Genomic DNA, 24,563 nt, shown 5'->3' with positions numbered 1-24,563 from the left:
ATAGAAGGAGATATCAAAAAGAAAAATATTCAAGCAGTGAAAGATCACATCGAGCATCAACAACAAGTTCTCCCACTTTTAAAGGATAACAGCACTTTGGTGTAGAATCGAATGAAAAAACAGAAAAATCAACATCACAGTGAAAAAAAAAATACACTAAAGGTCATACGTGTGCTGAGAAGAAATTATTTTACATAGATTATGAAGAGGAGGAAGTAAAGGACAATGCCACTTTGGTGCAAAATCGAATGAAACAATAGGAAGATCAACATCACAATGAAAGAAGTTTTGATGTAGGCAATTGAGTCTTTTTACAGCTACATCTTAAGCAAGCAATTTATGAGAAGGAAATGTTGGCAATATTACATGCACTTACGAAATGGCGACCTTACCTAATTGGAAGACACTTCAAGGTAAAAATGGATAATGATAGTCTTAAATACTTTTTAGAACAAAGATTATCCTTAGAAGAACAAAAAAAATGGGTCACAAATATGTTGGGTTATGACTTTGAAATCATCCATAAAAAAGGGAAGCAAAATGTTGTTGCAGATGCACTCTCAAGAAAGGATGAGGATGTGGAAGCATTGTTTTGTGCTATTTCTATTATCCAACCAGATTGGATACACGAAGCAAGGGATGAATGGAAAAAAGACGAAGAAGTGTGGCCACTCATTCAAAAGTTGCAGAATATCCCAGTTCAAATAATATTGCTAGAACTTTACAAGGAAGGAAAAATCATATTGGAACCTGGAGCATTCACAAAAACAAGAACCCGACAGATAAGAAATCGATCAATTTCAGAGTATCTCATCAAGTGGAAGAACTTACCCGCTGAAGATTCCACATGGGAGGACAAGAATTTTGTACAAAAGCATCAAGAACTACTCAAGCTTCGACGACAACACCTTTTGAAGGAAAGGGGCATGTTAGGTCCCTATACTACTAGTGTAACCCCTTATTGTTATTAGTACAACCCCCTCATTATATTGTTGTGCCCATGTAGTCCCCATATTGTTATTATTGTGCCCCATAGAAACCCACTATTGTTATTATTGTGCTGTTAGATTATTATTGTTATGTCGGCTCTTATTATAATATGACCCCTTAGAATCCTATATAGAAAAGAGGTCTTGTCATTTGTATCATCTAAGAATTGTTCATTTGTGTAATGTAAAGGAGGTTACCCCGTCGAAGAGGCTTATTTCTAAGGCGTTGATTTATCTTTTCTATCTTTTTGTGAGCTAGTTTCATAACAAGCAGGGAGTTGAAGATAGTTGCTTTGAGCACCGCTTGGACCGAATACATAGCTACGAGTATGATCTCGTGTGAAGCTACCTAGTTGTGAAAGCTCTTCAGTGAGTTGTTTGTACACATCATGGATACCACCGTGATCTTCTGTGTCAACTAGGGGGGATTCAATTGTTGAGAAAACTCTTATTCTATGATTGCTCTAGCATATAGACATCAGATACTACCTTATCTGGGATATGGTACATCGATGGGCGAGAAGGCTCCATCACATTGAGACTAATGTACAGGTGGCATAGATTCTAGCCCCAGGGAAAGGTCAAATTTGTGAATTTCCCAAACGACTTGGAGTCGTTAAGAGACCTTCTTATGAGGGCCCTGCATGATGCACACATTGAACTCTGGGAGCTTCGAGGGGCCTGGGGTACTTCTTGGAGCAACAAGCGACCACAGGGCGACTCGCCCTCCCCTAATGGTGCATTGTGTACAGGGTGAATGGTTCAGCGGTTCCCTGTGATACCCCGTGGCGACTTATGGACATGATGAGTGGTTCACCTGTCGAGGCATCCTACCCATGCAGTCTCAAACTCATGGGAAGTACCTCTCATCTGGCCAATGAGTAGGGAAATGGGGTTAGGGACAATAGTAGTACTATAGATGGATGCATCATTGTATCTATTGTACTCCCCGTGCTAGGATGACCTCCATTGATCTGGGATCAATGAAACTGATCTGGGATCAGTATGAGTTGTTTGAGACACTCTTTTGATGTTGATCTGGGATCAATGAAACTGACTTTGGGTTAGTAAGAGTGATATGACTCACTCTCTTGGAACTGATATGGGATCAGTAAGAGTGGTATGACACACTCTCTTCATATGAAACTAACTTCGGGCCAGTAGAGAATGGTATGAGACATTCTCGACCAATTCTTCTTCTTCATGGTTCAGTAGAGCAGAGCAATGTAGGGAATTGATGGCATAGATAGTACAGTCTGGCAGATGGATCAGCAAATGGAGTTCTCCCTAGTTGAGAGGGAGTGTTAAAATTGGAAACTAAGACCAAACTCCATGTGGGTTATCTTATTTATGGCAACTGATATTTTTCTAGGACTCCTATCATCGAGAGGTGTAGGATTGATCTAAAGATCATCCGATTCCGATAAGTATTCATGGAGTTATGAATTTATTTGTGTTATAAGACAATTCATCAAGGTCGACCAACAACCAAATAACCCCCACATGTGCTCAACGTTTTAGTATAAAAGGAGATGACTTGAGAGTCATTTCACACACACTTCACTCTTGATTTCTCTCCACTCGCTTTGGGTTTTAGTGGAAGAGAAATCTAGGAGAGGAAGCCCTAAATGCAAGAGGGAAGGAGGTTGATCTACGTTACCCTAATGGAGATCAAACTGCAGTTATGGAAGGGACCTATACACTGACCTAAAGAAGATGTCCTTACCATTAACGCAATCATGGAAGGAGTGTTAACACAACTATGAAGGAGGCTAAACAAGTTGCCCTAGCCGCAGTCCTAAAAGCCTACCTAGCCGCAGTCCTAAAAGGATACCTAGCCGTAGTCAAGGAGGGTTACATGATGCCCTAGCCGCAGGTCCATGATGCCCTAGCCGCAGGCCACTTCAAGTGACTGAATTGATGGATGGAGGGCCAAGGTTCTAGGGTCGAGAGGGCAAGCTCCTAGGCTAAGTAAAAGAAGGAACATAACATTGTATGGAGAGGCCTAAACGCAGGCCTAATGCTGTTGTCCTAGAATACCCTAGACGCAGTCATTCACTGCCATACACTATTCTAAATGAGGTATGTTCATACTTGCAGGGAGGTCGAGTTGGAAAGGAGAATTACGAATTGTTTGAGGGCAACAAAAGGTAAGGTAAGGTTGTTTCAGAAGGTTGTTAGTATGCAGCAGTGGTCTGTGGTAGGCCACAAGCCTAGCCACTCCAAAACAAGCCAGTGTGGACGTGTTAGGGGCTGCCATATGCTCAAAATGGCAGCATGAGGAGGCAGCCATATACCTTGACTAGTCCACAATTCATTAAGGTTGTTCAAGGTATGTTTTGGGGCATGATTGTTGGGTTGTTGTAGGTTACATTGGGACAACAGCAAGCACGGTGCTGCAAACACAAATGGGACAGCAAGCAATCATAGGAGCAGCAATGACATGTTGCAACAAAAGCACATTGGGACAGTAGTAACAATGCTAAACAGCGGTACAATAGCATGGTGTTGCAAGGAACAGCAACATGGTGTTGCAAGGGACAATGGCATGGTAAGTGATACAGCAGGACATGGTGCTTATTGGAGCTTAGTACTTGGGACAACAAGCTATGACATGGCACAACAATGCTAAACGATGGGGCAGCAACAAATGTAATCATGGTGGAGCATGGTAGATCGGACAACAAGGACATGGTGCTTGCATGGGAGAGCAAGCAATCATGGTACAACAGTATGATGTGTGTAGCATGGTAGTGAGGTCCAACATAGTGATGATGAGTACAACACGATGCAGCACAGTGAGGTGCAACATGATGACGAGGTGCAACACTATGATGGCTGATGGAGTCATTTGGGAGAATCAGTTGAAGCAGCATGTCTTCAACTGAGTTCATCCTCTTAAAGATGATCTATGCTCTTATTTAAGATAAGTCAAAGTGTTGACTTCTGTTGTAAATGTACTATCTCTCTCTCTTCTGAACTATTGAAGAACATATAAGAAGAATTGATCAAGGGTTTCCCCACATTGGGGTTTGTCCTTGGCTAGCGCCACATCTTGTGTCCTCTTGTCTTGGCTTGTCTTCTGCGATCTATGTTTATGTTCTATCTGCAATTTACTTTAATGTTGATGTGATTGCTAATTTGGAAAAGATATTGAACTAACTATGAAAATTGAAATAAATTGCTCTAAGCATAGAACATAACTAAAATTAACACTTTTGCACTCTTGAAGTGTGCCTTTAATTAAATATGTCAATCCATGACTATAAAGACAGTGGGTGGATGGTGAAAGAGAAATGGCTTTAACTATTAGATAACAAAGGAGGATTTCATCGTTGACCTTGTTTTGGAATTGACATGTTAGAGTTAGTTTTGTTTTGTTAGGCTTTTATCCATTGGACTATGGGTGAAGTAGAGGATACTTATTACGATAAAATCAAGATTCAAATCTCGTCTATAGTTTGCCTACCATTCTTTAATGTAGTTGTTTGTCTAGACTCTGACCGTCATAATGATAGTAAAAGAGACATCGCAAAAAGAAAATTGTAAATTGTGGTAGCACGATAGGGTTTCGAGTGATTACTGGTTACTGATAGCATCAGTTACCTGATTCAGATTGAATAGAAATTGAGGGCAATTGTCCTTGAAGTGGAATTTTTAATGGGAACATCTAAACTACTATGAAACATTTCAATTGCTGCCAACATCATCCAATTTCAAATACCAGAACCTGAATTCAGTAACTTTACATGATGGCAAAGCCTACACAAAAAGTTTTGATGAATCATAACAGGATTTATATGTGAGGTCGAGCAAAAGTGCAAACTCTGTGAAGAAGAAAAAAGAAATTGAGGAAGTGCCAAATGTTTGAATCTTGAGCTGGCGAAGATCTAGGCTCAAACATAACTCCAGGTTTGTTATTCGCCCATGTTTCTAGCATGCCATCAAAGTGCAAACGCATACTCGTGCATCTCGAAAAATATGAAACCAGAAGAAATTTGTGTATCAGAAGAGGGCAAAATGCCGGAACAGTAGATTAAAAAGCCCACTGGCATACTTGGATGAATTTGTTTTGAATAGGACACAATACATAATACATTGAAAGACCCAAAACAAATGCATATTTGAAAACAAGTATATCTCCCTGAGAGATAAAACTACTGTGATGCGATATTTAGCATTCGGTGTATCTCCAGCACCATGCAAAGCCAGGCATTGAACAATCTTCATCAGCCTGGCATACGCAAAATGGGCGTAAAAGGATATTGCCCATGTTGCCCATACATGTGTCAATAAATAAAAAGATGATACTTGATATAAGACTTTTTGCCAGGCATAATTGACCGACCTTAAACTCGGTCTACAATGATCTGATGAATTATTTTTGAATCCCGTGAATTCCTATGAGGTCCAGTTGATACTAAACGCTAATCCAGTAGTATATGTAGTATGTACATTAAAAGTTCGTTCGTGGGTATTCAAAATATACACAGTTGTTCACATTGTACCTAGCATGCTATTTTTTCGCCGCAGAATCTTTGACGAGTACAAACTCCCCCCAAACTTTCTCAAGCTTCATTGCTTGACCCACCAGAACATTCGGCCCAGCAAAGCGTATATGAACTAGTTGGCCATCAAAAGTACGTGGGTGCTTCGCTGCATAACAAGACAAAAACCATAGCAAGCTGTTATTCAGAATTCAAACGTAATTGAGTGGAAATGATGCTTTAAGTACATGCAAATGTATTCCATAGGATTAAACAGAACAATACGATGCTATGTGAGTTTCTTTACTTCAGATTAAGAACCCAAACATGCAATACCATTTCCAGTGAGGCCATAAATTAGCAAAACTACCATAACATAATTATGTACTCACTGCATTAAATATGAGATTCAAGCTCTCTAAATAGTTAAAGCAATTTCAAGCCTGGAAAGTGACTAACAAGGAAGGGCAAATGGACCATCTGACAAGCAATTTGGATACTACTAAAATTAAAAAGAATGTTGAATAATGAAGGAATGTAAAAAGTGAGAAACCTGAAACAACAACAACAAAAAAACACATAAGAAGCTGACTAATTAACAGGAAATATAAAGATTTCTTATTGACAGATCTATTGCTTACAATTAAATGCAAACATATCTTTTCTTTTTAAACATCTTTCTTACAATACATTGAAAAACATGAGATTTACTTCAAATGTTACATCAAAGAGCTAAGCACTGTTCATAATGTGTCTTGTTCAGAATAACCAACACGGGTGAATACGTCGGCCTTAGCCCCAATCCTCAGAGAGTCAGTAACTATATTGAATAACTCTTCTCTATCTATGACGTGTTGCTAAATCAGCTTTGAAAGTTGACATTTCCCCTAGATTGAACTTGGAAGCACCTCCATTAAAAGTTCTTATGCATCTCCTGTTGCAAAAGAATCAAAGGCCAATGAGATGGATGGTACTAAAAACTTTTTGGACCCAGAGTCTGATCAACCAGTTGCATTCCCAAATCAACGTTGCATGAAACGGGGACGTTTTTTGGAAGCGAGGTCACAAAAGCATAATTTCTCAGAAATCTAGGAAGTGAAGTGTCTTGGAAGCATGTACTATATATATATATTTGCATTTATATTAAAACAACATCCCAAATATCAAATTAGTTGTGGAAGACATAAAAACATGCATATTTTTACATAAATCAAGATAGATATGGCATCCATGATTCCATTGTACATTAATGACTGATTATTTGAATGTCAAGCATCTAGATTCTAGCAATTACAAACATATATCAAATTTTTAAGCATATCATAAAACATAAAACATTTAGAAGATAAAATCATCAAACATTCAAGTAACTTATTTAGCAAGTGAGCCACTATCAACATGAGTCATGTCCAAAATTAAAATAATAATGTTTACAAAATAGGCCACTTGACCACCACGAAGACTTAAGTACACACTGACTAGGAAGAGTAAGACAAAAAAGTTCAAATTCACAACAAGGCTACAAGTCTAATCAATGACAAAAGTAGTAAACTATGAATATATCTACTAATCTCCCTTCCTTCCACCACGAACAGGCCGTGAACCTCCACGTGGTGGCAATGAAGAAGATGGTGAAAATGGTGGCTCTGGAAGTTGTGGCAGTGGAACTGATGAAGATGAAGTCCCTGTGTTGGTGTTGAAGCATGGAACCTAGGAACGAAGGGACTAGATGGGGGTGGCATCTCAACTAGTTCATCATCATCCTGGATAAGAGCATCTTCCAATTGCTCCAATCTCAACACTCCATCCTCCAAATTGGGCTCCTCTAGATTTTTTTCCCAAACCTTAAGGTCTTTATTACTCTTTGCATCATCAAAGTAATGGGACAACAATCACAAGTTGTAGTGAACACAAACCAAGCTCTTTTCCTGGTCTAAACTCAACTTGTTCCTTTTAACACTGTGAGTGGAAAAATAAGAGCTCTAACACCTCTCTACAGAAGAAGTGTTTACCATCTGTGCTAGCACCCGCAATACGAAAGTTTGTAGAAGTGGAGTAGCACCTCCATCCATGTTCCACCACTCAAGAGAAGATAAATTCTCTCGATCTCTAATTGCATCCATGCTCCCAAATGGACTAGTGCTAAGCGTATAGTTGCTCAAATGTTTCCATAGCATGGCAGGCTCCTCTTCATCAAGGACTAATTTATCTAATGCTTTCATATAACCATTTAGAACCTCTGGATCTAGGTGTGGTTTTATCCTACCCCCCCCCCCCCCTAGGTGTTGGTGTTGAAAGCCATGATGGATGACAGTATTTAGGTGTCGGAACATATGCTAAGGGAGACAATGGAATGTTTAACATATCTAATCGTTTTTCCACCTTTGCACGAATATAATTGTACAAGGTGATATCTCTAGGCTCAACAATGTTTTTAATGTGCCCCAACATGTTATCCATTTGCTCATACACCTCCCCAATTATTGGCCAATCTGAATCTGCAAACTTGATCATGTAATAAATTGGTTTGGTGAATTGTAAAACATATTTAATCTGTGACCAAAAGTCACTGTCAATAATAGAGTCCTTGGCTACATTAGCACCATCTTTAATAGTGTTAATGTCTTCCCATGATTCAAAGGTCACCATATTAGTTAAAGTTTGTCTCACCTTCACTAGCCACCTAAAGGTGAGATAATAACTAGCAAATCTTGTTTTTGCAAGTTTAAGCAACTGCAACTTGGAGTAAGTGCCATAAAAGAAGTTTACCCTTGTATGCCCTGTGATAAATTTAATGAGTTGTTTCCCTCTCTTGTAAAGCTCATTAATCCATCCATATTCTTTATGCTTCACAATATCACACATCAAAAGGTTCAATGTGTTCACCAAGCACCCGGACCAAATATTGAGTGGATGAGTACACTCAATTTTTCCTACTGCCTTACAATTTGTTGCATTATCAGTGATCACTTAAACAACATTATTAGGACCAACATCTTTGATTGATTGCAATAGGAGATTTGCGATGTTTTGGGAAGTTGCACTGACAGAGGAGGAGTCATAACATGTAATAAACAATGCACCACTAGTAGAAACACCACGAACATTTATTAAATGTTGGTTTCTAACATTTGTCCACCCATCTGATACAATAGGGACCCCACAATCCACCCATTCATTTGTATAACGTGTCAAAGCTCACTCTTTGAACCTTCCTTTTTTTCTCTTTCTAATAACATTGTTCTAACTTTCTCATAGTTGGGATCTTGTATCCTTTTGGGGCTTCATTGATGGCCTTAACCATATCATGCCAATAGGGAAAGCGAAGCGCATTGAATGGTACATCGCAAGCACAAAGACACTAGACTATCTTTTCATCCACATCATTCCTCCCAGCAACATTTAGGAAATCCCCTATTGTTTTTATACTTCTATAGGTCGCAGAAGTACCATGAAGAGATGAGCTACCAAATCTAGAGGTTACACTTGATTTAGAATGAGCTTTTTGTTTCTTGTTTTTATATTGTGCAACCACTTCTATTGGGATGTATTTTCTTCTTTGTTCAACTGAAACCTTTGAGCAAATTGTTATGCCCGCGACACCCTTTTTGTCATCACTATCCAACACCCCACAAAGATGCCTCCTCACATGGGTATATGAACAACTATATGGTTTTCCTTCATGACAACCATGAGGGCACAAAAACTTGTAGCTTCCACCACCTTTTTCCCTTTCAAGTTTGGTCACAAATGTGGAAATTTCTAAGTCTGACACGTTAGAAATCCATACTGCGTTCATTCAATAAACAAGTTATTTATAAATATAAATACCGAAAATAAACACAAATGTAGCCTTCACACATATACAAATCAACAACTGAAATAACTAAGACAACACACAAGGGACACCGTTATTTTTGGGCAATCGTCCCCAGAAAAACCCAATGCCAGAAAACCAGTGCAACAGATATGAGGGTTTTATTATTATGCAGTTTCTGAATACAACTAGGGTGTTAGAAATGGCTTACCCAACATAGAATTTCCTTGGCAGTAGTACCTCTCCTCGGAGACAGATATTCTGGTTGATCAGCCATTGGATGATTGATCCCACAACAACTTCTCCAAGCTTCTCACTGCTCTGTGACACCCTCTAGGGACTGTGCCACCCTCTACGGCTCTGCGTCTGCCTCTAAGCTCCCAGTCTACCCCACAAAAATACCTCAGTGCTGCCTCTTCAGCCCTGCGTCAGCTCTGCGCGGCTATCGTTGCCTCTACTCAATTATTGTTGCCTCTGCATTAGCCTCTTGGCTCTCTGCGTCAACCTTCTAACCGTCTACGTCACCTACGTTGGCCTCCTCAGCCTCTGTGTCAGTCCCAGCTACCTCTGCGTCAGCCTTCCCAGGCTCTGCGTTGTCTCTCTGGCAGTGTCTCTGCCTCTCTGATATGTATTCTCGGCCTTTTACCAAACCGCCCCTCGCTGCAACAGATCACTAATTCGATTCTCTCAGCAAACCCCGCTCCAGAAAAGCGAACTGTCTGATCAATTTGGTGTGTCTCCAACTGACCCTCAAGCCTTCTCTTATACTTTTACTGTTCAGTCTTCAACAGCCGAGATTAAGTCCCTAATCAATGACTAATATTAGATTTGGCTTGATCCTTGTCATTTAGAACATTCTCACCAAGTTTTATATTAATACCCATTAATGTTGAAGTTTCTAAGTTTACTTAGTTAGAAACCCTCCATGCACTTTATCTGATTTATTCCTGCCTACTTGTTCTTTTACTTAACAAGTTATTTGCAATGTAAATATTGAAAATAAACACTAGTGCATGCTCAACATATTACAGATCAACAACTAAAGAAAATAGAAATAATCACACCATATGACACCATTATTTTTTGACCAATGTCCCCGGAAAAACCCAATGTCGGAAAACTGGTGCAGCTATCTGAGAGTTTTCTTGTTAAGCAATATCATAGTACAATTTGGGTGTCGAAACTGGCCTACCCAACAGAGAATTTCCTTGGCAGTAGTACCTCTCAACTTCTGACAAATCTCCTGGCTGAAACCTCGGATAATCCTTCCGGCAGCTCCTCAACACCAATCTGCCCCAGAAACCTAGCGTCAGCCTCTCTCTGGATTGCGTCAGCCCCACTCTGCCCAGCGTTGGCCCTGCATCACCCCAGATGGATCTGCGTAAGCCTTACAAGGCCCTATGTCAGCCCTCTGCATCAGCAACGGTGGCCTCTCTGAGGCTCTGCGCAACTCCCGGCTGGCTCTACGGGGCCCTGCGTGAGCCCTGGCTGGCTCTACATCACACTCCCTGGCTACTGCGTTGCTCTCACGGCACTATCTTTGCCTCTCTGTCTCTTTGTACCTAATGCCCCTCAGTTGCAACTCCCGATCACTAATTCTATATCTCTTAGCAAACCCTGCTCTAGAGAATAGAATGACTGATGACTCTGGTGTGTTCTCCAAGTGACCCTCAAGCCTCCTCTTATACTTTTCCTGTTGACATATGAACGGCTGAGACTAAGTCCCTAATCAACAGCTAAGATTAGATCTGGTTTGATCCATGTCTTTTGGGCCATTCTAACACTGTTTCATTTTAATACACATTAATATTTTATTTTCCTTAAGTTTAGACTTAGGGACTCCATTCAAAATATTAATTATTTTAGTATCTCCTAAACTGTTTAGAATCTTCCCAAACCCTTTCTGGGCATTGGAGATCTCATGTGCCCCAACCTCTCCACCAAATTTCGTGGCTAGAGCACATCCGATGCTACCCCAAATCAACACTCCCTCTTAGCGAGGACTGTGCTCTAGAAATACTCCTCACTGAGTATTACTCTGATCATTCGGCATCGGTACCTGTGTTGATGCTAGGCCTTCCTGCCCAACATCCTTTGCACTTTTGCATCCTGTACTGTTGCCCATGGTTCTACCACTACCACTGCTGCATCTATACGACAACTCCCTCTGCATCCATGTTGTTGTTGTCCTTTCACCCAGCACTGCACCTCCTCTCATCATGTTGCATCGTGCTGCTCACTACTGCACTGCAAATCAGTTACTGAGAAGTAAGTAACTGATCTCCCAATCTGACCTCTCCGTTGGGCTAGAGACACCCACTGATGTTGAAGCTCCCTATGCCGCTGACAAGTGCTCCCTCTCTGACCTCTGTGCTACTACAACAACTTGCTGCATCTCGCACCGTTGCACACCTCTCTGTGCCATCCTGCACTGGTGCAATACTCCTGTGCCTCTCGCATTGCTGCAACATGCTAGCCTCGCATTGTCTAGGGACTCCTGCACTATAGCTCTCTCTGCTGCTCCATCCGCATCCGTTTCTACCCACATCAGCCAGTCCTGCTACTCTTCGGGGCTCCTGTAACAAGGTATAATCCAAGAGGTTGGGTACCTCGAGGATCCTGCCCACATCACCTGTAGTCCTCCTGACTACAGCTCGATGTCTCCCCACTTCTGCTCAAGTGGCGCATGTGCACTCATGGCACAGTCATCGTCTGTCAAAATTCCTTCTCTGGCCGTGTTGGCACTGCCTTAGTCTCGGAAGACTCTCCCTTACTCCTTCCTTGGACATTGGGTCGCATAATGACCTAGCTCCCCATAGTGGAAGCACTTGATCTTGGAGATATCCTTCTTCTTCTTCTTTCCTATTTTCCCTCAGATGCTAGGGCAACATCTTCCTCCTCTTGGTTGACTTTGATCCCCTTGCTGCTGCTACCTGTCTTCAACTGCCATCTGATCTCTTCCTGTCGAAGAGCCACCCACATCTCATCCCAAGGTGGAAGTATCCCTCTGCCCAGTATACTCTGGACAAATACCTGCCAGTCTTCTGAGACTACATCTAGGGTCGTCCTCACCATCAAATCTCGATCCGGCGTGGCTTCTATAGCAGTCAATTGATCTCAGATCTCATTCAATCCTCCGAGGAAGGTATCTATCGGTTCTCCCTTCTTCATCTGATATGACCTCAACCGATTCTCAAGTAACATTCTTCTCTGCACAGAAATATGCTAGTACAATTTCTTGAGGGCCTCCCACCTCTCCTCAGAGGAAGAAGGACAAGGAGAAGCAGGAGCAAGCAACAGCTTCAGAAAAAATTGACCAGTTGTCCTCCAAGTTGGAGGAAGACTTCGCTTTGCATGCAACTATAACTCCAGGAGAGAGGTGGGGAGACATTAAGCCATAGACTCCAGAGTTGCACAAAGTTGGGCAGGATCTTTCGAGGAGAGCATCGGGCATGTTGACACTCACTGCTTTATCAATCATCAATTGCTTCAAATGCCTAATAGCAATGAAGTTTGATGCTAATTTTTGGGCCACATAAGCTATCAAAGCTAGACCAGACCCTCTCTGTTGCATCATGCTCGGAAATAGCTTTCTAGCGGTATATAGAAGTGAAAAAATGGACTCTTGGAGCAGAAGATAAAGCATTTTGAAGAATTCCTACAGATAGCTCAGCAAACCAAGAAAATGGCTAAGTATGGACGGTAAATCGCAATTGGAGGTCGGGGACCCGGGCACAGTGAATCCCGCAGTCCCGCATCCTGACGACCCCATAGGTCCCCGCACCAGTTCCTTGCAGTCCCACAGGTCCCTGCATCCTGCACTATCCACGACGTCGCATCCCACATATTGGTGGATCAGCAGGGTTTTAACTCTAAAGACCTTGTGGGGGGCCGATTTGCACTAGTGTTGTATCGTCGTGGATGCTGAGAAAACTGTTTACAAAGGAAAAGGCCAACAAAACAAGGGTCGAGCCTGCACCTTCTCTCTCCTCCACGTGGCGGTATCCCGCATCTCCGCATTCCCGCAGTCTTACAACCCGGCAACCCGCATCCTGCAAGATAGTCGTATCAGTCGATCTCCAAACTTAAAAGACCATGCAAGGGCCGATATTGTGATTTAGTACAAAAGTGTTGATTTGGGGTAGCATTAGATGTGCTCTAGCCACGAAAATTTGTGGAGAAGCTAAAGCACATGAGATCTACAATACCCAGAAATCGTTTGGGGAAATTCTAAACAATTTGGGAGATATTAAAATAATTAATATTTTTAATGGAGTCCCTAAGTCTAAACTTTAGGAAATTAAAATATTAATGTGAATTAATATAAAACTGTGTTAGAATGGTCCAAAAGTCATGGATCAAGCCAGATCTAATCTTAGTCGTTGATTAGGGACTTAATCTCGGTCATTGATTTCTCAACGAGAAAAGTATAAGAGAAGGCTTGAGGGTCACTAGGAGAATATACTTAGGGAGACAAGTCAGATCAATTTCTGGAGTGAGGTTAGCTGAGAAATTGAACTAGTGGTCTGGTGAGCAGTCAAGAGACAGAAAGTACGGAACAGAGAGACGAGGTCGGCCACTAGAGATCAGCGCAGAGGCAGGAGAGGCAGACGCAAGACATTTCAGGCAAACGCAAAGGTAGCAGGAGACTGCGCAGTCATTAACTGGGACTGCATGGGTGATGCAGAGAGGTCCAGGGCTAACGTAGAGGGCCTGAGAGCCACGCAAAGGTCAGACAGGTTGACGCTGGGATTGGGAGAAGTGCTAGAGAATTTTTCTATATATGGGTAAGCCAGTTTGGCACCCTCTTGTACTGAAGAATTGCTGAATAATAAAAACCTCCCTTGCTGCACCGATTTTCCCACATTGAGTTTTTCCAGGGACTGTTGTCCAAAATAATTGTGTCATGTGTTGATTCTTGTGCATATGTTTGTTTCTATATTATGGTGTGATATCTGCAACAATATTTATTTTAATGTTTATTGAAGTAATTTCATAAATAACTTATTGTGGAATAAGTAGGAAAAGTAAATCAGTTGCTGCAGTGATAGAATTTTCACATGGTATCAGAGCAAGTAATTAGAGACAGAAAGGGAAAATCAATTATGGGTCGAGACCATGATGCAGAGGCATCCACATCAGGGGATTCACATAGATTTTCAGAAGATTGCACAAGAGAAAGAGATTTCGATTTCTCTATGTTGGCTTCCAAGCTAGAAGAAGAAGTGGCGTGTATGACTAGTGTTGCATCATCAGAAGTATGGTATATAGACAATCGAGCCTCGTGGCATATGACTGGAATCAGGGAGTGTTTCTCAGAATATCGAGAGGAGTGTTTCTTAGAATGGTCTAAAAGTCATGGATGAAGCCAGATCTAATCTTAGTCGTTGATTAGGGACTTAATATCGGTCGTTGATTTGTTAACGAGAAAAGTATAAGAGGAGGCTTGAGGGTCACTTGGATAATATATTGAGTGAGACCAGTCAGTTCAATTTCTGGAGCGGAGTTAGCTGAGAAATTGAACCAGTGGTCTGGTGAGCAGTCAGGGGACAGCAAATACGGAACAAAGAGACGGGGTCAGCGACTAGAGATCAGCACAGAGGCATGAGCGGCAGCTGGACACTGTGCAGTCATTAACTGGGCCTGTGTGGGTGATGCAGAGAGGTCCAGGGTTGACGCAGTCAAGCAGGGGCTGACGCAGAGGGTCTGAGAGCCACGCAGAGGTCAGCCAGGCTGACACTGGGATTGGGAGAAGTGTTGGAGAATTTTTCTCTCTGTGGGTAAGCCAGTTTGGCACCCTGTTGTACTGAAGAATTGTTGAATAATAAAAACCTCCCTTGTTGCACCGATTTTCCCACATTGGGTTTTTCCGGGGACTGTTGTCCAAAATAATTGTGTCAATGTGTTGATTCTTGTGCATATGTTTGTTTCTGTATTACGGTGTGATATCTGCAGCAATATTTATTTTAATGTTTATTGAAGTAATTTCATAAATAACTTATTGTGGAATAAGTAGGAAAAGTAAATCAGTTGCTATAGTGATAGAATTTTCACAAAAAGTCCAAGGAAAGGCGGAAATTCGCTAACAAAGAAATGCTTGAAAAAATAGGGTCGGGCATGCCCTTTTCTCTCTCCTCCAGGGGACCATGTGGCAGCCTCTGGTTGGTCCTCTGAGCTGACAAAGCAGCTGACGTCAGCAGTGACGTGGCAGAGGACACATGTCACCTGGTTTCAACATTTTCATGGGTCTTATGGGGCCATTTCCGGGTGCCAAGTGTCAACACTCACAGGGTGATATGTGGCAGTGATGACGTCACCCCAAGGTATCGGCAATCGGCGATTGCGCGAAGTGAAAGCTCTTTCTTCCACTGATACTCCTCCCTGGATGCGATTCCAATAAGGAAAAAGCCCCCGAATGCGATATATTATGTGATCTGGCCTATAAAGCCCCCCACGGCCAGACAGTGGTCTAGTGCTGAGAAAGAAGGTAAGGGTCCCCCTCTTCATGGTTGCAATTGCAATATCTTTGGTGGGCCCAATCTCGCAGATCAGTGATCGCAAGGATAAAGGGAAATGCCACAGGCAACACACTATAACTTGTCGAGATGTGATATTTGGCATAACAAAGGAAAAAGGCCTCCGCGCCGCTATTGAAAGCCTTAGCGCTCAAAGGGCTAAGCCTCGGTCATATGCGAAAAGTTACAAAAGTGGCTGAAAGCATATGGGCTAAGGGGGAAATCAAAAGTGCCTTCCTATTTGTCTTTTTTAATGATAAAAGACCCACAATCGTCGTGCACCGAGAGTGTTATTGCAGAGATTTAACGGGCGAATGGGCCAACAGCTGTAATAATTAATAGAAAAGAGGGGCAGTGCGTAAATAACAGTATGGGAGGTCGAACAGAGACATGATGGCTCAGCATGGAGTCTCGCTCCTATGCACAGCGTAGCACTGCCCAGAAACACCCCATCCCTTCTCCACCGAACATTTCACTCAGGCATTTAAAGGCAAAATCAACAGAAGTTGGCCGAGCAGCAGTGAACCGCCTCAGCAGCAGAAAAGACCCTGACAACAGCAGGGACGTGGCTCAATCCCAGACCTCCACTGAAACAGCAAGGGGACACCTCCTCCTTCCTCTCTCCACTCTCTCTCTATTCATTAATTCATGATTCAATCCCGAATGTAATCTTTTTGGGGTAGCAGAGCCTGACACAGTCCGACACAGCTAGTCTAGCATGGCAGCTGGAGCCCTGGCTCTGAGATATTTTGATTGTAACTCAAATCTCTTCCCCTCTTCTTATAAATAGGGGGAAGCAACCTATAACAGACGCTCTGGATATTCTAACCCGCAAGGGCCGAACTCTAAGACGCCATTTGGTTCTAATTTGCTTGTTCATGGGGGCTTCACTGATATCATTGCTGAGTGTATGGACTAGTTATTGGGCCCTTTGAGATAAATGGTATTTCCCTATTGATTCCAAACATGATTAATGTGCAGCATGTTCCTCTTGGTAATCTCATTTAACTTGTGTTTTTTTCTTCCTTTGACATAGTATAATGAATGCAGTCGGTTCCTCTTTGATCTATGGATTTATCTTAGCTGCTCATAGAAGACAATACCTGTGCTTGTCATAGACCTACATTTGTTATTCATTAGTATTGCAATAACTGTAAAATTACAGATTTACTTGTGTATTTGATCAACCTGTAGGGCCTGTGTTAGCTCAGATCTACGTTAGCTTTAGAAGTGAATGATACCCATGTCATGTTTGATTTGAAACCTTCTTTTGCACTCCTCTATTTCTATCATTTCACCGGAAAACTGTGGTTTAGGATTCTGTGTTGTTTACAGCCCTATCCATTGTATTCCGCTTTATGCTGGAACATTGTCGCTTAGGATTATGTTTGTCATAGCCCAATGTATCTATTTCCCTCCTTCCTTTCCTTCTCTCCATCATTTCCACAAATTCATTTTTAAGTTGTCTCATTTCCACGTGTCAACCACCAGAAGAAGAAGCCACTTCTCTTTGAGATTGCCCCAATATACCCCCAACATTTGGATCCGTGAGTTCGCCTGAATCTACCTCATTGAAGGCTTATTGAACCAAGCCCCTCCTATTACCTTTTACGTGACAACTGGAGTGTTGCAAACCCTCACATATAACCTTACAAGCACTACTCCATTTAAGATGTCCTAGGCACTTGTCTGCAATCAACCCAGAGGTTGTCTCTAGGGAGCTTTCCTTGTCTCCTGCTGCAGGTGCAAGATTGAGCGGCAACAGGGCAAATGTTTCCTCTTGGACCATTACCCTTGCTACAGGGGCCCACAATATTCAGTAGCAGATGGATCAATGTCAAATGATGCAATTAGTTCTTGAGGGACAATTGCAATACTAGTTGCAATCAGAGGTTGAGCGCAGAGGACTTGCAGCGTAGACATTCTCAGTGGACAGTGCAGAGACTGGTAGCAATCAAATTTTCAAGAGACAGTTGCAGTTCATAAGATAGTTGATTTAGATATTTGTTCTCAATTGTAGTAGTTGCAACAACAACAACAACATTAGACCAGTTGTAGCGTAGAGCAAAGTTAGCAGCAATACAAGTTGTACAGTACATTGTCAGCAACAGACCATAGGCAGGATGGTTCAACTCAAGGTAGCAAATGAATCAGAGTTACACAGTGGCTTGGTGGGCAGTGGCAGATTGTCACAGCTGTCAGACATCAACAACGTGTTTAGGAGGATGTTATGAGATCGTCTAGAACACCTTCCTCGCTAAGAGGGAGTATTAGTTTTTGATGACTGAGTAGCATCAGACAGGTCTGATGGTCTTGACTTTGCTCAAAGAGGCTTGGAAACACTAGAACTCTAGAACCCATAAAAGGTTTCAGGAGAAAACACCTAGAGATGACTCAATTAAGTTAATTAATCAATAATTAAATATTTCCTAAATCTGACTTAGGAAAAGTGATTAATTAACAGGAAATAATTGAGAAAGGTGAGATTTGTCTATAAACTCACATGGATCAACTCAAAGATGATCTTAGTCATTAACGAGGATTTAATCATGGTCGTTGGTGAGCCAACAAGAGATTATAAAAGGAGGTTGATAGGGTTGGAGCTAGATACACTCAGAGGTCGAGTTCCTTGATAGAGATAGAGATTCCCAGTTGCAGTGATTCAACAAAGAGAGTTCAAGCCAGAGGGGACATAAAGACAATGAGATGGTAGAGACAGTGAGTCCGAAGGAAGATTTCTAGTTCTGGAGAGGCAGCAACAAGAGGCAAAGTTATTCCACTAGAGGCTGCACAGGCAGCTTCAGAGTGGCAGATCGATTTCGCTGAGAAGGGGATCGATTCAACTTCCAGAGGTCGGCGAAATTCTCTAGAGGGCCAGAGGTGTTAATTTTTCATCAAGAGTTGTTCTACGTTCCCACTATTACTTCAACAATTTCCAATAGCATCAAAATACAATTTCACTTCTTTAGTTAACCAATATTAGAGAAATAGTAGATAGAACAACTATACAAATACACAATGAAAGACATCAAAGAGATAAGAGACATAATATTTGGTCAATGACCAAGGAAAAACCTTGTTACCCACCATTTTGTGGGTGATATCCCCACAATTGTTTTTCTAGAAGATGGTCCTCAGCCGGCAGCCAACAACCCCTTGCAACAACCAACTAGCTCATTGTGCCACTTCTCTGCCACTTGAGCCATCCATGTGGTCCCTCACCCATCTGTCATGATCGTATGTTTGAATGTTTGAAGGTAGGCCTCCCAAACCTAAAGGTATGCCTTGTCATTTGCTAATTCAGTATTGTAGTTTACTTATCATGGAAACCTTTGGGCATGGATTAATGGGGGATTCAGCAAAAAGAGTGGGCTAGGTATGTGCTCTTGTCCCCTAGACCTCTTTTGAATGTTAACCTTAGACCCTAGTCTCGTGGGATCTCTTATCTGACCTTTGGGCTTTAAGGATGGTACTTCATGGTAAACCCTGATTTTGGTTGCATGGTCCCGCTCCCCCATCCACATATATCACTCCCATTCTGCTCATTATAACCCCATTCATCATTCCTCCCACCCAGATCCACATTCCTCCATTGGGTCCACATATGGTTATCCTTCCCCTTTCCCTTTCCCACACATTAGGTCGGGCCTGGAACAATGTCCTAGTGGTTGATACAGCTGAAAATAAAAGCAAAAGAATAATGGACCACATTCAATAGGAAAATGTACCACAAAATGCAAAAGATGGCCGGGACAAATACATTTAGCATGTGGACAAAAGCCAATGCATGAGCTCTACCCCATTCTCATGGCCATTACCCTGGTTCCTATAGGACCTAGATGAGCCTCTTTTATCATTCAGGAACCCATGATTGTCCCAACTCCTAATGGTAAATGAACCACCCCACCTTAAAAGGGGTATCCACTGCTATACCTTACATATCATACTCTTACTCCTTGAGCTCTGAGCAGTTAACCAAAGAAAAATCATAAAAGGAAAAACGAAAATGAAGAAGGGTGGAAAAATCAAGGCCAAGGTGACTCATGTACCACGATTGCTCCCTCCTATACATTATATACCCAAGTGTGGGCTTCCCCTTTATTAGCTACCCCTGTACCTTGACATGTGACCCAAGATCGCCCCTCCACCTCATACCCTACAACATCACTTTGCCTATCGACCTCATCATTATTCCCATGGCCCCTATCACTTGAAGGATACACCCCTAGCATCAAATATGTTCTAGCCACGAAATTTAATGGAGAGGCTAGAATACATGAGATCTCCAAAAATTAGAAATCGTTTTCAGAAATTCCACCTAGAGATGGCTTAATTAGATTATTAGCCGATTTTTAAATATTTCCTAAGTCTAAACTTAGGGAATATGGTTAATTAATCATAATTAATTAAGTCAAGGCGTGAATCATCTAGAAACTCACACTGGTTGACTCTAAGATGATCCTAGCCATTAATTAAGATTTAATCTTGGTCATTGGTGCTCCAACAATGGATTATAAAAGGAAGTCGATGGGCACTTGGAGAAGATACATCAAAGACACTTGGAGAATTCGATTTTTCAGAGTAGCAGCGGTCAGTTGTCAGAGAGTTTGAACTTCGAGAGGAGGCAAAGATAGTGAGGGGTATGGGCAATGAGGCTAGAGCAAGTTTTCCAGATCCAACAAGTGCATTTGCAGAGAGGAAAAAGTACCAAAGTGAGGTTGACACAGGAGCTGCGCAGAAGCCTCTAAAGGGCAGTTCGATTTAGCTAGAGTGGTTCTCTTTGGTAGCATCGGATGTGCTCTAGCCCTAAAATTTGGGGGAAAGGCTAAGGCACAAGAGATCTCCAAGACCCAAAACCGTTTTGAGAAATTCCACCCAGATGAGGAGTTATTAAAATAATTAATATTTTTAATGGGTTCCCAAGTCTAAACTTAAGAAAATAAAAATATTAATGGGTATTAATAAAGATAAGTGTGAGAAGCTTCTAAGAGATGAGGATCAAGTCTGTTTTAATCTTAGCCGTTGATTAGAGACTTAATCTCGGTCGTCGATTCATCAACAGGAAAAGTATAAAAGAAGACTTAGACTTAGGAAAATAAAAATATTAATGGGTATTAATAAAGAAATTGTGAGAAGCTTCTAAGAGATGAGGATCAAGTTTGTTTTAATTTTAGCTATTGATTAGAGACTTTATCTCGGTCGTTGATTCATCAACAGGAAAAATATAAAAGAAGACTTGAGGATCATTTGGAGACACACCGGCAGATACTCAGTATCTCAAGGAAAATAGATTCTCAAGAGAAGGAGATTGATTTCAGAGGGAGAGTTGCAGGGTGGAGGAAGAGGAGGGCATCAGCAGTAGTCAGTGACTGAGGAGGAGGTGACGCAAGGACAATGAGAGACAGCGCAGTGAGAGACGCAGTCCATAGGGGAGACGTAGCCCTCACGTAGGCTGACGTAGAGGGACGCAGAGCCACTCAGAACCACGCTGAGCCATGCTGAGTGATGCAAAGGTGACACAACAGTGGGAGAAGGGTCTCCAAAGTGTCAGAAAGTCTCAAAGGGAAAGTCTCGGGTGTTTTCTTTCAATTTCTTTGTAAAATCATTACTTGTAAAAGTGATTGTTGCTGAATATTAATAAAACACCCATTTGCTGCACCGTTTTCCCGCATTGGGTTTTTCCGAGGACAATTGTCCAAAAACAATTGTGTTGATGTGATTGGTTCTTGTGCATATATTTTCGCTGTATAATTGTGTGATAACTGCAGTAGAATTTGTTTTAATATTTGCTGAAGGGATTTCATAAATAACTTATTGTGAAGAATAAGTAGGTGAAATAAATCAGTTGCTACTGTAGAATTTCAGTTTAGAAATTTTCACATGGTATCAGAGCAGAGATCCGGCAACAAGAGAGAAAAATCGACTATGGGTCAAGAGCATGATGCAGAGGCATCAACTCAAAGGGACTCACACAAATTTCTAGAAGAATGCACAAGGGACCTAGATCATGATTATTCTATGTTAGCTTCCAGATTGGAAGAAGAAGTCACTTGCCTAGCAAGCTTTGCCTCCTCTGAGGTTTGGTATATAGACAGTGGAGCTTCCTGGCATATGGCAGGAATTCGATGATGTTTTTCATATTATCAAGAAGAAAGAATGAATTTTCAGATCACCATGTGAAATAAGGCAAAGTGTACCCCAATAGGAAGAGGTACTGTAATATTTCAAACCAAAGCAGGAGAGCAGCTTTAACAACCAATGTGCTGCATGTGCCAGGATTGGGGATGAACTTACTCTCTGTATCTCAACTTTAAAACAAGGGCTATGAAGTTTTCTTCATTAAGGAGAAAGTATATGTCAAACACCCGAGTTGGAATCAGAAGTAACAGGTTGTACAGATTACAGCTAGAATCACCAATGGCACTAATAGGCAGCAATGGAGACAAAGATTTGAATGAACTATGGCACAGGAGGATGGGACACTTACACCATGGGGCTCTGAGAATTCTTAGTAAAACAGTATTAGGAGTTTCAGAACTTAGTACCAAACGAAATGATGTATGCAAAGGGTGCGCTCTGGGCAAGTATGCCAAAGCAGCGTTTTCCAAAAGTAACAATAGAGCTAAGAGGGTGCTAGGATTGATACACTCAGACATCTACAGACTGATGTCTGCAAAAGCACTTAGTGGTGTCGAATACTTCGTCACCTTCATCGATGACCATTCCAAGAAGACTTAGATCTACTTTCTAAAAAACCAAGGATGAGGTTTTTGGTCGATTCAAAGAGTTCAAGGCTCTTGTGGAGAATCTAACACGAGAGAAGATAAAAGTGTTGCGCTTAGACAATGGTGGAGAGTATGTTGACAAGCATCAGAAGAGAGTGCACAACTCCCTACAATCCGAAGTAGAATGGGATACCAGAAAGGAATAATAGGACTATTGTGGAAGCAGCTAGGGCAATGTTGTATGATCAGGATATGCCCAAATTCCTGTGGGTAGAAGCATACAGCACAACAGTTTATGTCTAGAACAGGACTCCACATAGGGCATTGGGCAAAATCACTCTGGAAAGGGTCTTCACTGGGAAGACACCTGAAGTTAGTCATTTCAGGATATTTGGGAGTTTAGCGTATTGTCGTATACCTGAAGAAAAGAGAGAAAGTAGATCAAACTGTTGAGAAAGGATATCTTGTGGGAATAGGAAGGTAGTAGTTTGGCGGGATGTAAAGTTCATGAAGGACAAAGCTTTCAGGAAATCTTGCGAAATGCCTTCCGAGGAGAAGTCGAAAGACGAGACGTTGGTCCAACCAATTCGACCAGTAGAAACTAGTACCAGAAATTCTCCAGAAGACAAAGCTTCAAAACAGGAGCAATCTCAAGAAAAGGAAGAGTTGATAGATGTGCCCACTGTTGAGTTGCGGTAGCATCAAATGTGCTCTAGCCATGAAAATTGGTGGAGAGGCTAAAGCACATGAGATCTCCAAGACCCAAAAATGGTTTGGACAGGTACCCGGTTTGGGAGATATTACAATAATTGATATTTTTAATGGAGTTCTTAAGTCTAAACGTAGGAAAAATAAAATATTAATGGGTATTAATATAAAACAGGGTTAGAAGGTTCCAAAAGTCATGGATCAAGCCAAATATAATCTTAGCCGTTGATTAGAAATGTAATCTCGGTCGTTGAAGGACCAATGAGAAAAGTATAAGAGGAAGCTTGAGGATCAATTGGAAGAAACACCAGAGTGATTGGTCATTCATTTTGCTAGAGAAGGGTTGCTAAGCAAAGTTGAATCAATGATTAGCAGCAAGGGGCAGTGAGTACTGGGCAAAGAGGTAGAGAAAGTGCCAAGAAACCAACGCAAAAGAAGACAGCAAGAGAAGCAGCTAGAGCAAACCACGCAGAGCCCAGCTGAGAAAGCGCAGAGCCCAGAGAGACTGCATCATCCACGCAGAAGGCAAAGGGAGTGACGCAGAGGGTCCCAGAGGCTGCGCAGTGCCTCAGAGGGCTGACACAATGCAGCAGGAGGCTGACCCAGAGGCCAGAAGGGCCAGTGCTGAACTTCAGAGTCGCCAGAGAGGGTTTCATAGGACAGGTTTTCTGAATACCTGTTTCTGAATATAGAGGTATCGTTGTCGTGTATTTTTCTCTGTCGGGTGAGCCGATTAGGCACCCAGTTGTACTCAAGGAAATACTGCATAATTATAAGCCCTCATAATAGTTGCACCGGTTTTCCCACATTGGGTTTTTCCAAGGACATTTGTCCAAAAATAATGGTGTCACTTGCGTTTTGTTTTCTTTCAGCTGATGATCTGTAAATGTTGTGACTGTATTGCGTTTATTTCGTTATTTAAATGTCTTAAATAACTTGTTTAGAATCTACAAGTAGAAGAAATAAACCAGCAAAATACAGATTAATTTTCTAAAGATAGACTTAGAAAATTCAACATGGCATCAGAGTGTGGTTGCAGATCATAGGAAAGTTGAAGGCATTAGTGGAGCAAAGCATTTGCAGCAGATTCAACTGTCCAGAGTGACAGAGCTGATCCTTGCAGAAAGCGACAGAGGAAGGGTTAATGCAGAGGGACTGCGTCATCAGTCTTGGCCTGAGAGAAGCCAGCGCAGAGGCTAAGGAGGGCAGAAACAGGGTCATGCAGAGCCACGCAAACGCGAGGAGGGCTAACTCAATTGGCTAAGGGAGTTGTTTTACCGATGTCGGGATTGTGCAGAGCCAAGTGGCTCAATTCTTCAGTA

General features: G+C 41.8%; 1 protein-coding gene across 1 annotated transcript in view; it reads right to left on the bottom strand.

Moving 5' to 3' along the window:
- Nucleotides 1-5,011: 5,011 nt before the first annotated feature.
- LOC149243058 (uncharacterized) overlaps nt 5,012-24,563 on the bottom strand; it is a 50,958-nt gene continuing 31,406 nt past the window's right edge. The window contains exon 8 of the mRNA XM_089367756.1: nt 5,012-5,645. Within this exon, the coding sequence (XP_089223882.1) occupies nt 5,506-5,645 (140 nt within the window). The 3' untranslated portion in view covers nt 5,012-5,505. The remainder of the gene's footprint in view (nt 5,646-24,563) is intronic.

This window comes from Pinus tabuliformis, chromosome 8 (assembly GCF_031772625.1).
Source record: "Pinus tabuliformis cultivar Carrire ecotype Pingquan chromosome 8, CPIR1, whole genome shotgun sequence".
NCBI classification, from domain to species: Eukaryota; Viridiplantae; Streptophyta; class Pinopsida; order Pinales; family Pinaceae; genus Pinus; species Pinus tabuliformis.
The sequence above is the reverse complement of the archived record's forward strand: the minus strand, read 5'-3'. Positions and strand labels throughout refer to the sequence as shown.